The following is a 15,732-nucleotide window of genomic DNA, read 5'->3' as shown; positions in this document are numbered from 1 at the left end:
TATTTTTACAGCCAAAGTACAAGAGGAACAAATCACACTCCATGTATTAGTATCTAAAAATATCTTTATTTCTTCCTTTGTTTCTTTTTTATTTTAAGCGCATGCACATATTTCGTTCTCTGCTGATGTACAAAATGTCTTATGACTATAACTAGTATAAATGTAATATCAATGTTTCAAATAAAAATAGTAATAATAATAATTGTTCTATCATAAACATACACGATGTCGCATGACTTTAGCTAGTAAATATAACAACAATCATGTATAATAAAAATAATATTTGTTATATGATAATGAATGGAGCGAGAAGGAATGAACTTTTTTATTACCTCTTCCCTCCATATCAACGCTTGATCAAGGGCGATTTTGTTCTGTTCTGTTAGCCTATTCCCATATGTCACTTATTTCCTCCCTCCCCCCCCCCCCCCCGTGTCTTGTGCATGTGAATATTCCGCCCAATGTCCGCGTCGTGTGCCAGTCATAACAGCGTCGCACCTTGGTCACACTTTTTTTTTCACATCAATAGTGACGGGAAACCTTCACAAAAAAAGATTTAGATCATTGAGAAGCGACCACTTGTCATACTAATGAAATACGTGTTGATCAGCGTGATTGGTTGCAGTAAAGGTTTCTTGGTCATAGATGTGACATTGCAGGCACCGTGTATAATGTTCGGTCCTTTGGATGTTTCTATTATTAGCTAGAGTACTTCCCTCTCCTCCTCAACCCTCCCTTCACTATAAAAATCTTGTTACCCACCTCTTCTACAAATCGTCACCTTTAAAACTAGTATGGACAGATCTTTCCTGCTAGCTGCGTGGCCTATGAAGAACGACGTTTCTTAATCGTTAGTCGAATGGTCACGCGAGATGTCCCATGTTTGTTACGTGCCGTACACACATAAATACCCTTATCACGAGCGCGTTTGGTTTTCTTAATCTTTAAATAAGACGTACTTCTTTTTCTTTTACCACTTCCAATGTTGTAGTTGATAAGATAAGGCTTAACTGAAGAGCATTTTGAGTTCTTCTTGTCGGAACAGCCAATCAATTTGCTTGATCGATACCAGCTGATGATTGGCTGACCACCACCTGCGGGCACTCGTGCAGTGCATCTCAAAACAGCAAGGGACCCCTCGATGACAGTTAAGGAATTATTCATTGCTTTCAGTTGAGGTCCACGCTTTTTCAATCCAGGGCCTTTCTTACCGGGTCTTTTCCCTCCTGGCTTTTTGGATCCTGGTCGTTTTTGTCCCGGTCTCTTACGATTATTTTTTTTCTGGTCAGGCTTTTTATTTTTTCCTTTCTTCTGCCCTGGCTTTTTATTTACCGGTTTTCCTACAAAAAAAAGTAAAAGTATATTTAAGTCGTCATACAATGTCATGCTTTTGCAATTAAAGATTAACTTGCTTAAATTTCTGGTTAGGTTAGCTTCAGTTCTTATCTTTTATTCAGTCGGTCGGGTTGCCTATCTACCACTTTATCGAGTCTAATAGTCCATTAGACAACGACGTGCTGTGTTTGGACTCAGTAACAGTATTTGACCTAAACAGCTCATCCATCAATCACCCACGCCAATGGAACGCTTTTATTTTGCGCGTCATTTGGTGTCCTGATTTTTGATTACCCCATAGTGAAACACTTATTTTGTTACGTCGGGTTTTGTTTAATTATTTGGAAGACCAACATTTTGTCAATTTAAGAGTGGCTGTCCGTAACGGTCGAGAATGGCTGTACATCGAAGGAATTTTCAAAGTTCTCATATTTTGTCAGAAGATACCCTTTGGTAAGCTCTTTCAAAAAATCTAATTTAAAACTTCGAGCGCTTTTTTATTTTGGCAAATTTTACGAAAATGTAAAAATCGACTTCCGTTCTGCTCTGGACCGGGGTGAACAGCCCAAAATATTATCCAAATTTAAGAAGGCCTCACTCGTTCAAAAATACTCGTATCGATCTGATACTTTTTTAAAATTTTAACTAACTATCAGACTCCAAAAGCGATAAAAAATATGTTTGGAAAAATGATTTTTTTCTCGCTTTTTTGGCAATGTTTTTGATGGCATTTCAGGGAGCTACAACGCGAAGCAAATTTTAGCCTTAGTTGAATGCCCTAAATCATCACCTGGTATATATTTTATTTTCACTAATACTATTTGATTTGAAAGCTTGTTTATTGAACTTCTTTTCCTGAAAGTATCAGCCTTGGAACGCAAATACTTCCCCGCAGTCAATCGACTCTTCTATGTAGCATACGGCGGTCTAATTTCGGCTTCAGAATCAAAGCGCCTGCTTCGTGAATGCTCAAAAACTTTCTTGGATCACCCAGAATGAGCATTTAGATTGTAAACAACATTAGTTTGATGTCTGTAAACTATTATCCAGCTATATATTATTGATTTAATTTTCGTACTGGAATTTTTTAGACCGTAAGGACTTAAGCGTACGAAATCTTTAAGTTAGAAAAAAACCTAGGTATCCCATCAAAGACAAGTTTTTTTTCTTATTTTTATTTCTTTATTTTTGTTGAATATACTTGCTCCAAATGCTCTCCAATTTCAATCAGTTCCACGTTATTTGTAGAAAAAACAAACCCCTTTCTGTACTTTCTCAAAATTAATGGACCTATATTACAGGACATTATGATTGAATAAACAAATTGAATTTGAGAAGCGTGGCACGTGAACGTCGATCACTTGTACATTTCACTTCCATGTGTATGATTGCGATTTTTACGAAGTTTCAAAACCTTGCTTTCAATGGCTCTACGTTGTAATCCTGGTTACTTAGAATGTATAGCGCTGAAGGAATGCACAAAAGATGTGTCTGGTCACTTGGGTTGGTTAAAGTTACGATCAGAGGATCAGATTGATTGCGAAATTAAATTACTTCTGGCTAGAGCAGTAAATTTCACTTTATTATATTCGATCGAAGGAAGACGAACAAATTACGACTTATAAACTCTATGTTATCATGCCCAAGGCATTTTTTCAGTGGAAGAGGCTCACATGCATATGACAATCTGCCCAAAGCATCGAGCCGAGTATGGTATTCGGTGGAGAAGCTGCAAGATCAATTGCACTGTCCCTGAAGAAGAATTGGCTTTGCACAAATTTGGTAAAGCAAAGGGAAGTGATAGAGTCAACAGCAGGCATTCTGCATTTATCTTGAGAAAAACGAAGAAGTTAATTGCTGTGGGATCTCGTAAGTTATTAATTGATTAGCGTCTATGAATCTTTAAATTTATGCTGATAATGTTCCAATAAGAATTGATAGCTTATTCATATTTTATTTTCCTTGTGATAAGCAATGTGTCGCCGCTGTAATCAGTACATTACAAGTCTCGTAGAGGATGCGCCGCAAGGAGTATGTCCAACAGTTACTGTTAAGCCACCAGAAACGCTTTCCGAAGTAAGAAATTATTTATTTATCATTAAAATAAATAAGTCATATATAAAAGCATAGAATTGCTTCCCTTTTGATTGCCAATTACCTTACCAGGGAAAAATAATAGACCTACTTTTGGGACCGCTTGTTTTTACCATTTTGGGGGGGGGGGGGGGGGGGGGGGATCATTGAAAAAATAAGAATTCTATTCGCACAGTACTTTGGCAGAATGGCAGAATGAAAATAAATGGAGGGACCATTTTCATAACCATCATTGTTGAAGGGGTCAGATCAGTTCTTGTGGGTTCAGTACTAGGCAAATACCACCGTCCCATCCCCTCCCCTCTCAGGTAGGAAATGAAAGGAGTCCTAACGAAATGAATTTTTTGTCCTGCTCAAGATGATAAAACAAGGAATCTAATTTGTTTTAGGTCAAGGACTCAACAGATAGCGATGTCTCAGAGGGTTTGACCGAACAGTTTTCGAAACTTGTAGTGAGAGCGGAACATGACGAAACATTTCTCTCTCCAGAATCAAGTAGTATGGCCTCGTCAAGTGATGCAGACCAAGCCTTGAAGGTGGAAGACCCACGTGATAAACTGAATGAATTTCTTTGTTCTTGCAATATTTTGCCTGTTGAGAAAGCGTGGAGTGAATGGAACGAAGTTAGCGAGAAAACGAAAAAGCGATATACCAAAAAGGCTACCGAAGTTGTGTCCTCGGTGTTGAAAACTCTTTATCCGAATGATACATCGTCTCTCTGGTTAGCATTAGTCGCTTCTCCTGACATGAACAAGGCGCTGGCAATTGATGATGTGCCCCATTCAACCAAGAACTACTTAGAAGCCTTGGCGGAAGCTTATAATAACGCTGAGAGATGGGACACTCGTAGGCAGATACTTTCGATATTTTCAGGTGTAGCTGACTTTCAGACCATTTCAAGGTATTTGCCAGGGATCACCAAGTACCGCTATACTCTGGCCAACCTACGCGGAAAGCAGTACGGGGTTGGTGCACCTGTGCCACATCAGACAACAACAACAAGAATACGGATAGACCTGAAACAGCTTGATCATTTTCTTTGTTTTATCACCAGTCCTCATATTATCCAGGACCTCCCATTTGGCCAAAGGCGATTAAAGTTATCTTCAGGACAAGTTGTTGAAGTACCTAACGTGATTCGCACCCTTATACCCCAGAGAATAGTACGTCAGTACTTACAGTATTGCCAGGAGACTGGATTCAAAGCTTTCAGTGAGCGTACGATGCTAAGAGTTTTGTCTGAATGCAGTGCAAGTGTTCGAGCATCGCTTCAAGGGTTAAACTACTTTGCCGCGGAAGGTGCTCAAGCCTTCGATGACCTAGTCACACTAGTTCACCATATCTGCGAACTTGGTCCCGGGAAGGAATGGGAAAGTCGGGTGGTAGAATCTCTCAAGGCATCCAAGATTTATCTGAAAGGCGACTTCAAGGTATGTAACATAGACCGAGTTTGAAGACACACACAAACAGGACGAAAGGTATTATATTCTAAGTATAAAATTTGGATGGATACTCTCAATGATCAAGTAATGAAGGCAGCCAATAAAGCCCTGAAAAATAGCTAACTAATTTAATTACAGAGCCCGGAAAACAAAGGATTTTGCACCATCAAAATGCAGCTTTAATCTTCTTTCACGAGTTAACTGTGCACACACAGAAACGCCTTTTCTAAGCCTCTATTGTAATCTTTTCTAACTATATTGTCTTTTCTATTTATGGTTGTGTTTCAACAGACTCATCTCAGTGAGACATCAACCGTTGCTGACCACTGCATCATACGCTCTCTCAGCGATCCCACAGACAAGGATTTCCAGCAAAAATGCAAATACCACCAACACGATGAGTTGTGCAGCCAATGCGAAGGGCTTAAGTCCATCTTATTAATTAGATATTACAAGTAGGGTCGAGGAAGCCACGTTTTTTTTGTTTGCTAGCGAGGAAGATAAAGATGAGACCATCTTCCTTCTAAATTCATCAAAACTGGCAATACAGTCTTGGAAACGTCATTTGCTTCGGTCATCTCATCAAGATCAGGCCCGGGTAAACATCATAGAAGCACTTGATCATGAGTCTATTTTGGTTGTCAATGACTGGGCAATGAAGTTTTTGCCACAAAAGTACCGCGAGTCCCAGACCAACTGGTTCGGCAAAAGAGGTATATCGTGGCATATATCTGTGGTATATCGTCGTGTTGAAGGAGTGCTCCAATGGCAAGGGTTTATTCACGTGGTCCAGTCTTGTAGTCAGGATAGCCTTGCAGTCGTGTCTATAGTGCAGCACGTGTTGAAAACTGTCAAGCAAGAGCACAACGAGATCAAGAAAGCTTTTCTTCGCCAGGATAATGCAGGTTGCTACCATGCGGCATACAATCTCCTATCATGTCCAGAAATCACAGCTTCCACTGGTATCAAGATCGTAAGGGTAGATTTCAGTGACCCTCAAGGTGGGAAGGGTGCTGCAGACAGGCTGGCAGCAACCTGCAAGTCACATGTTAGGATTCACATCAACGAAGGGAATGACGTTACTACAGCCACACAGCTAAAGGATGCACTGCTCTCCAACGGAGGAATACAAGATGTTCGAGCTGTTGCTATTGAAACCATCTCTCCTACGAAAATTGAGTACGCCCAAAAGATTCCAGGCATAAGCAAGCTCAATATTTTCGAGTTCAGCTCCAACTCCATCACAACGTGGCGCGCCTACGACATCGGGAAAGGAAAAGATATTCGACTGGAAGAGCAATCTACAGGTAATCTCGCCGTAAAGTGAATTAGATAATATTCTAGTCGACTTTGAACATGAAACTGATATACCTCTACCGGATGAAATCAAAGGGCGCCCCATTCAGATTAGTACAGGAAATCGAACTACACACTCATTGCTTCACTTTCATTTTACGTATTGATTCATTTCTTTGCAGAGAATTGTCACTCTTGGCTGCAGTGTAGTTTTTCATCGGGTGACTTTAAACCATTTAAAGACGACAAGTCTAAAGCTTCTGTGACGACACGTACAACAAAAGAGCCGCAGATGAATGTCTCCGAGCAGCCCGCGGATACCACACCCAGTCTGATGTATATTCCTGCCCAAAAGACGGCTGCGTGCGAGTTTTTCAAAGATTCTCTGCCCTTGAAAAGCATTTGTCTCTTGAGAGATGCTCGAAATCTCTTGAGAAACAATCGCTATTTGATCTTGCTAAGGTCAAATACAAAGCCCACTTGGAAGAGGGGGTTGGGGTTCTACCGTCCTTAAAATTCTCGTCTAGTAACATGAGGACCTCGGATTTACCTGCTGAAGAAGGCTGGGCTCTCAAAGAAAATAAAAAGTCTGACCACTTTAGCGAAAAACAGAGAACCTACTTGGTCAACAAGTTCAACATTGGGCAAACCTCAGGAAGAAAGTTGAACCCAGAATTTGTAGCAAAGGACATGAGACGTGCTCGAGGTCCCGACGGCTTGCGTCTTTTCAATGTCTCAGAATTCCTAAAGCCACAACAAATTTTGTCCTATTTTTCTCGTCTTGCTGCCAAAGTACGCCAGACCGTCCCAGATGACCTTGCTATCGACCCAAACGCAATAGAGGAAGAGAAGAATTTTTCCAGTGCAAGAGAAACAGTTATGTCGACTCTCCAATTACAGCACCCTATCACTTACGACCAATACGATATATGTTCCATGATCAAAAATAACAGACTAAGAACTCTCAAGGTACCAATGCTGCAGATTATCTGCGAGGCTCTAGAGTTAAATGTTCCCGTTCCTCCTAAAAGGCGCAAAGCACCATACCTTGATTTAATTAAGAATGTCGTTTACGATTGCGGCTGTAATTGATAGAAGCCATACAATTGTTCCTGTCAAACAGTTTATTCTAGACGAATGAATAGGAAGGAAACCGGTTTGTTAGCCATTGGCTTCTCTTAAAACAATAAGGACGATTCTCGATTTTTTCATTTAAGAATTTAGTTAAACCAATCAGTTCTGAAACCCCATATAAAAACAAACAAAATCAAACAAAAAACAAGTGTTGACGCGAATCAAATATGTGATGTTTTGAAAAGGGTTTTTAATTAAATAATTCTATGGGGTAGTAGGAAAGTAACTGCCAAGCACTTTAGCCACTAGTTATTATTAATTTTGACAAAAGTACAGAAACGTATAAAAATTGTTCGTTTAGGGACGGACCATTAGACTTTTGAAAGGGGTGGGGGTTGGGCAAAAACCAAAAAAAAAAAAAAAAAATTAGAGCACAGCTTTAAAGATTGAAAAAAATGTGCATAAGAAAAGTGGCAGAAAAAATTCCTGCACTCCCCCCCCCCCTCCCCCTCAAATATCTAATGGTCCGTAGATTAGTTTATATAATTCAAGAAATGTACAAGTGATCGACGTTCACGTGCAACGCTTCTCAAATTCAGTTTGTTTATTCAATCACAATGTCCTGTAACTAGGTCCATTAATTTTGAGAATATACAGAAAAGGGTTTGTTTTTTCTACAAATAACGTGGAACTGATTGAAATTGGAGAGCATTTGGAGCAAGTATATTCAACAAAAATAAAGAAATAAGAATAAGAAAAAAAACTTGTCTTTGATGGGATACCTAGGTTTTTTTCTAACTTAAAGATTTCGTACGCTTAAGTCCTTACGGTCTAAAAAATTCCAGTACGAAAATTAAATCAATGATATATAGCTGGATAATAGTTTACAGACATCAAACTAATGTTGTTTACAATCTAAATGCTCATTCTGGGTGATCCAAGAAAGTTTTTGAGCATTCACGAAGCAGGCTCTTTGATTCTGAAGCCGAAATTAGACCGCCGTATGCTACATAGAAGAGTCGATTGACTGCGGGGAAGTATTTGCGTTCCAAGGCTGATACTTTCAGGAAAAGAAGTTCAATAAACAAGCTTTCAAATCAAATAGTATTAGTGAAAATAAAATATATACCAGGTGATGATTTAGGGCATTCAACTAAGGCTAAAATTTGCTTCTCGTTGTAGCTCCCTGAAATGCCATCAAAAACATTGCCAAAAAAGCGAGAAAAAAATCATTTTTCCAAACATATTTTTTATCGCTTTTGGAGTCTGATAGTTAGTTAAATTGTTAAAAAAGTATCAGATCGATACGAGTATTTTTGAACGAGTGAGGCCTTCTTAAATTTGGATAATATTTTGGGCTGTTCACCCCGGTCCAGAGCGGACCGGAAGTCGATTTTTACATTTTCGTAAAATTTGCCAAAATAAAAAAGCGCTCGAAGTTTTAAACTAGATTTTTTGAAAGAGCTTACCAAAGGGTATCTTCTGACAAAATATGAGAACTTTGAAAATTCCTTCGCTGTCCCGCTATTCTCGACCGTTACGGACAGCCACTCTTAATCTTGTTGCGAACGCCCTATTCTTGTATCGCATGCCATTTGCATGGAACTAAGCTTTTCCCTAGAGTGATAAAAGTTATAGTTCTAATAACTGAACATTTTAAATAAAAACGTCTTACACATAGGAATAGATATCCGACTTCCAAACAACCTCCCCACGAACCCGTGAAAACTACTAAACACACCAACCTTTGTTACGTCCTCCTCGAATGATGACCATTCCAACATTATCTGGCCATCTAACCTCGGTGCTATTGGTGGTTTTCCAGGCTCGGCATTGGTATTGTCCTGCGTTTTTCCTGGTTAAAGTCAGTAAGGTATACACTGATCCCTCGTGGATCACTTTACCAGGAATAGCTTCGATCTTCTTCCATCTGACAGTCTTTAACTTCCTTCGATAATACACAGCGGTTTGCGCTGTTCCATTTGTTGTGCAGTCGATAGTCAAGTTTGCACCCACTGGGAGGAACTCTCGACTTTTGGGGACCTTGAGAAACTGTAACTTTTCTATGGGTAAGAAAAAATCAAAGCTGCCTCAAAAAAAAAAAAAAAAAAAAAAAAAAAAAAGAAGAAGAACTGAAGAACTAATGTTTTAAACTCGAAATATCAGCCAAAAGTGCCAAATCAAGGCATTATACAGGTTTCAAGACCATGTGACGGTCAATGCTAATAAATATATGAATATAATTACAGCAGCGAAGCTTACCTTGAGTAAACACTATGCAAAAGGAGAAGAAGAAAAGGAAAAGACAGCCAAGCAAAAGAAGTGGTCGTCATCTTCGCTCTAGTGAAGAGTCAAGCCTTGGCCAAGGTCTTAATTCGTCTCAACTATACTGTGAGTATTTGTGTCTTTATCACATTGTATAACTAGACAAACAGGCACCCAAAGCAAGTACAACCGGAAATACCGGCATGACAAGACTTTTGATTAGCTCAACTGTGCGTAACTGGAAAATCCAGTTTAACAAGAATTTCTAGAACAGTTAACGAGATTTGAGTTACCCTCGTCTGTCGTCGATAAATTGTTTGTATGTGTTTTGTACTTTATTGAACGAATATCGAGCATTCTTAGCCCATGATACTGTATATATCGATTTCTCTGGTTTTTGATTTCGTTTGACCCAACATACCATGAGCATGTGCACTCAAGATGTTATTTGTGATATAGGGTCGTCTCTTCAAGCCTGCAGGAGGCGCGCCCTTGAATAGCATAACACAAGCGCAACTAGCGCAACAAGTATGAAACCGTTTAAATTTATCACGTTCTGGGAACGTAGAAATTTTCGCCTTTTTGCGCTTTTGAGGTTTCATTTTCAGGCTAGTTAGAGTACCAGATTGAGAAAGCTTTTGTCCCGGGCATTAAGCGATAGCGATCGTCTCCCATATTCCACGGAGTGCTCTCCATCTATCTACACTCAGAACGTACGTATTCATGATCGATTTGGCGCTGTGCCCGTGTTCTACAATTTCTGCCTCGGAGCTGTAGACAACGTTTTTAGGTCCAAGGCAACTGGTGTGACTGAGGGAGGGGGCCGGTCTTTTTCACTACACAATGGAGTAACTTCATTCAGCTTAGATGACAACCTTGATCAAATTTAAATGCATTTTTGTACCCCTCTGCCTTCTCAGCTTGGAAGCCTTCACCAATTTCACATGCCGCCATTATCCCCTAAAAATAGTCAATTTTGAAAAGACCCATTACCGGCTCTGAAGAGTTTTATACACGCATGCGCAATACCGCCAGTTGAACTTGAATTTTTTTTCATAATTTTTTTATTATGATGACGTTGTGAAAAAGTCGCACGGGTTATCGCGACGCGAACCCAAAAGCGGCCATCTTGAATAATATTGTTTTAATTAAGACATGATTATGGGAAGCTGCTCAGCTGTCAGGATGTCTAAAACTTTACGCTTAACAATGAGAAGCACATCTAAAAAGCAATAAAATTTGTTGGTAGTTAGAGCAATATGCGAAACACCAAGACTTTCCTACGGTGTTTTTCCCTTGGCATACCATAATTAAAGATGACCGCCGTATGCAGTAAAAGGTCTATATGTAGAGATAGTTTTCCTCATACGAAGTTAAAGTGCTTGACAAAGTATAAACGAATTCGGAACAATGGAAAACATTTTATTCAATAAAACCAAGAAGTCACGTGATCTAAAATTCTGTATCACCGAATCTTTTCTTTTCTTGCCATATGAAAGATAATCTAATGAAGTTAGATTACTACAAAATTTTGAAAAAATCTCCTTTGAAAACTGTAAAATTTTACAAACTTTCTTAATTAAGAAAATGTCATTCATCGCATTACTATGGCAGGGATGGACCATTACATGATTGAGGGGGGATTTCGTAAGTCCAAATATATAAATAAATTCGAACAAGCACTTCCCCTACGGGAAAAAAAATTAGCCCAACCTCTCCTTTCAGAAAAAAAATCAAGCAAGCATAAAACAAAAATTTCGTGCAGAGTTAATTTGTTACAAACAAGATGGCGGCTATGACCTCATGTGGAAACAAAGAACAAATCAAAAGTGACAGAAGTGACAGAAGTGACAGAAGTTACAAAACCAAAATCAGTGAGAAGCCCATATAGGGGACGTTGCTGCAAATAAAATAAGACGAAGTATACCGAGAATCAAAACCAAGAGGAGTGATAGCTCTTAGTAAACTATTCCCAGGAGTTTAGAAAAAATACCTTAGAAGTGAGGCTAGCCTGCATACACTGGAGTTTTAAGAGTCGTCAATATGAGCAAAAAGGAATAGAATAGTCGATCTTTCTAAAAAGATATGGTAATAATATGCATTGAAAAAATAGACAATCTTATCTGGATACGAGAATCACCGACAGAAATAAAAAAAATAAAAAAAAAATCGATTCCACTTTGCCATACCCCCGAGACATCCGCAGAGCTGGGGCGTCGTATGGACTTCGGACCTGACGGCGATTAAATCCTTCTGCCCTTGGGTGTACGAATTACGCAAGAAAATGTTCTAGCCGAAGCATCAGGGGAGAGACCAGCCGGCCCCCAGACCATATCGGCTAATCCCTTGCATCTCTGCCACGCACGGAATCGGTTGAAATGATATTGTCAAAAAGTCTAGTCTATTCGGTGCATTGTTTTCACGGCTATTGTTATGCTGATTTACCTGGAACCGTGGTCCAGTGGAAAAAACTTGGGCTTCCATGACACTGAGTCAAGTCCGGTTGAGGGAAGTTAGTACCTGGATGGGTGACCTGAAACGTATGCCTACTAAATCTAAAAAAAATTTTTTTCCCCGTATTTTTCAATCGATTTTAATCCGATTTTTACTGAGAAATCGTCGAAAACTGCCGGGCATTTAATCTGTGACCGGCATTCTGTAATCATGAGCAATGTGACGAAGAATATGAGGAGTATCCCTTCACCTGATTTAGGAGTATCCTTTCAGTCAAGGCAAAATCCCCACCCCCACCCCCCTTCCATACCTGCATCGCATGCATGTTCATTGCAGGTCACCACGAATGCTACAGTGCCAGGCATCCCCTAACGATTTGGTCGATGAGGATGCCAAAGGAAAATGTGCTTTAACCATTCATCCACTGGTGAAATGTTCTACCAAATTAAAGGGTTGGCCGAGAGCGATCTGGGCAACCGAGTCTAGCGACCGCAAAGCACTGGAGCGAGAGCTCTCTGACAGTCACCAAAATCATTACTGAATCTTATCGATGACGCATCGTAACGACGCGATGCGCGATCTTTTAAAGAAGGAAATTTGAATTCATTCTTTGTCATTATATATAAACTACAACTCGCCCACTTTCCATCAGGACAAAACCGCAATATGCAATACAGAGGGTGTTGAATATATTTGATTAGCGAGGCAAAGTATTATTAAGAGAAAAAGGATGATCGTTGCTCTCACTAGAGTATTAATTTTTCTTCTTGACTGGTGGGTGAATGAGGAGGGATAAGGATAAGGCCGAGGAAATGACACACACACACACACACGCACACCACACACACACACACACACACACACACACACACACACACACACACACACACACACACACACAAATACTCACAGAATATAACGTTGAATAGTTCGTTCAAATTTTTCTAGTGGTTTTACACTTTCCGTAATAGTTTTGGTTGAAAATCCACGCCCTTCCTATGCTAAAATGTGATTCATATGCCATGTGTTATCGATGAAGGTAAGTATGGATATGGACGAGACGCTTTGAGGTTCATTTTATCAGTCAGTTGATATTCGTTAAGTTCAAAATCTACACAAAAGCTGGAAAGTAAAGATTGATGAAGAGTAAAAAGCGTGACTTCGTGGAAAAAACGGATGTGACCTTCACTGTTACACCCCCGGATTAATTAAGAAAGTGAATTCAGCTCACCGTTTCAGATTGTCTCACCAGACTTTCTATCGCTACTTATCGCTGATGAACTCGTAGATTGGGCCGGCGTCCGGGGCCGACATTTAAAAATTGATTGATAATCATACTTAAAATGGTTTCTGATAAACGTTTTGTGATGCAAACTAGCTTCGAATTCTTCCGGGAAAAAATCATGAATTAATAATAATAACATTTTGATTATGAACACAGTCTAGAACTCAGTGTGCGTATAAGTCTTGCTGTCATTAGCATTTCATCAGTACTAAGAGTTTTTTCCCACCCCTAAGGCCGCAGACTATAGATCACTTTCTTATTCTATTTCCGTTTTCCATTTCAGTTTCATGTTAAGGCATTCTTCCTTGAGATACGATATTATATATATATATAATCGACGAAAGTCAGGAAACAATGTTGGATTTTAATCAGTTATTCTTTTCACCAACATACTTATTGATTATAACTAGTTGTCGATAATTCATTCTAGAGAGAACAGAGAAAAACTAGATTTGCAGAACCGGAAGAGAAACCAGGACGTTACCTGATATGATAAGCGCTTGTTTGGTATTCTTTTCTCCGATTGAATTCACCACAACTGAATCAGAGGCAAATTAAAGAAGGAGGAAGTACTGTTAGATGGTTAAAAAGTCATGGAATATCAGTGCTAACAAAACTGGGAAAAAACGATCCCAAGGTCTTTATTTCCTGGAGATCAAAATATTGAGATAGTGTATACTTATGAAGCTTGACCTTGAACAACAACTGTGACCTGATGTCACGGTATTCTTTTTTCGTCATATTCGTCCATTCATCTATTCATTCATTTTCTCTCTCATTCATTCATTTCATTTTTTCCTTTATCATTTCTTTGCTTTATTTCTCTCTTTGGTTTGGTTTCTTTTTTTTCATTTTTTGCGTTTTTTTGTTTTTTTGTTTGTTTTTGTTTTGTTTTTTTCCTACTTTCTTCCTATAAGTCGTACACTCTAGGAGTTTGTTTATCGATACTTGGACACTTTTCCGCTTTTCACGTAACTTATTTTCACAGTACAAATTTCCCAGACAGTTTGAGCGAAACCATGGGTATCACTTACAGGGTGTGTTAAAACAGTTGGTCTGAATATAATCAAGCAGGCTAATCATTATCAAACAGTGTTCATCTTACAATAACAGTATACGCCTGCTTCCTGCTTCAGGAAGTCCCTTGAGAAGTCACAAGGTTGTCTATACGGGGATTAGACAGCAGATGCACTTGGCTGTACTCTATAAGAATCAGCTCGCCTTTGTTTGATGGGCAATTAAACCCTTTAATCTTACCACCAATGTTGATCAGTCTACCATTGGCAACCCACTAGTGACACATTTTGGTTTTATTAGGTTCTAGAAAGCTTTACGAATTAATTGGAATTAAAAGATATCTTTTCTTTATAAAAAAAAATTCAGCCATATTCGACTGAGTGTTTTTAGAGGAATGGTAGGATGAACGTTGAACTGTGGTAGGTAGGATAGGGAGCGATATCACAGTGCTGAAGATCATACCTACCTGATCTTTTAGCTTGTTATTTATCAACTTTTATATCTTGGAAGGCCAACAAAATCGCAAAGCCAACTTTCGGTTTTATTCTATTCAAGCAATATTATATTACACAAAGGGTCTGGAAAAACTCCTATGAACATCACACTGAGACCTGATCAGGTTATGTAGATACTATTTTAACGGAACCACGAGTTGTCAGCAGTAGACTGAAACAAAATAATAGAAATAGACAATTAAGTGGACAAAAGAAAAAGGGAAAAACGAAAGAAAAAAAAAAAAAAAAAAAGAAAAAAAAGAAAAAAAAATGCTCTAAAGAGAGAGTCAGTACTTACGTTATAAAAACAAAAGGTTTTTAATGCAAGATGGTGCATAATAGAAAGACGGCTTCTTGACGACTTTTTCCTACAGGGATGACGAACTAGACTACATGTCCGTCGCCATATTTCGTCATCGTGGTCAAACTCGATCAACCTAGATTATATTCCTATTTTCTTTTCAGTTGTGAATCATTTCCGTACGTGTCTTAAGACTGTTGGTTTACCACAAGCCAAACATCGACGATTATTTTTACCAGATGCTTTTAACCTCAAGGTTAACGCAAGCGCTGTCTCTGAATATTAAACAGACTCGGCTTGGGAGTAAATGGAATTAAGACAATGACGATAAGAAATTCAGACGAAATTATATAATCAATTTGTTGAACAGATGTATTAGCGCTATATATTAGTTTTCTTGCCGACCTCCTACAAGAATGTAGTCCGAGACGTGTTTTTTGGTTGCTATTTCTAATATTCGTTAGAACACACACAATGCTATATTTTTCGTTTCCCATCATTACTCCTTTTAACGAGATTGTTTGAACAAAAATTGCTCGACGTTCTACTTGCTACATGTTGCTAAAAGATATGCCACCCAAAGACTACAAGTTTTGCACAGTTTTCTTTCACATTGTTCAATATTTAAATATCTCTCCGCCTCCATATTCCGTTAGATACTTCCCGAAAGCCCGA

General features: G+C 38.9%; 1 protein-coding gene, 1 long non-coding RNA gene and 1 pseudogene across 2 annotated transcripts; 1 reads left to right on the top strand and 2 right to left on the bottom strand.

Moving 5' to 3' along the window:
• Window positions 1–46: 46 nt before the first annotated feature.
• Window positions 47–9,336, bottom strand: LOC116297604 (uncharacterized). The gene is made up of 2 exons (XM_089039077.1): window positions 8,987–9,336; window positions 47–1,340 (listed from the first exon to the last, which is right to left on the bottom strand). The coding sequence occupies exons 1-2, from the start codon at window positions 9,015–9,017 to the stop codon at window positions 826–828; spliced, it is 546 nt and encodes a 181-aa protein (XP_088895203.1). The 5' UTR covers window positions 9,018–9,336; the 3' UTR covers window positions 47–825.
• LOC148905865 (uncharacterized) lies at window positions 1,685–7,635 on the top strand (annotated as a pseudogene).
• Window positions 9,337–14,782: 5,446 nt separating the features above from the next.
• LOC116297617 (uncharacterized) lies at window positions 14,783–15,319 on the bottom strand. Its single transcript, XR_004197248.1, has 2 exons — window positions 15,055–15,319; window positions 14,783–14,928 (listed from the first exon to the last, which is right to left on the bottom strand). It is a non-coding gene; the product is annotated as an uncharacterized LOC116297617 (long non-coding RNA).
• Between the last annotated feature and the right edge of the window lie 413 nt (window positions 15,320–15,732).

This window comes from Actinia tenebrosa, unplaced genomic scaffold (assembly GCF_029948245.1).
Source record: "Actinia tenebrosa isolate PJP-AT-01 unplaced genomic scaffold, QUT_ActTen_1.0 PGA_scaffold6__47_contigs__length_16458017, whole genome shotgun sequence".
Classification (NCBI taxonomy): Eukaryota; Metazoa; Cnidaria; class Anthozoa; order Actiniaria; family Actiniidae; genus Actinia; species Actinia tenebrosa.
Note: the sequence above shows the minus strand (reverse complement) of the source record. Positions and strands in the feature narration are given on the sequence as shown.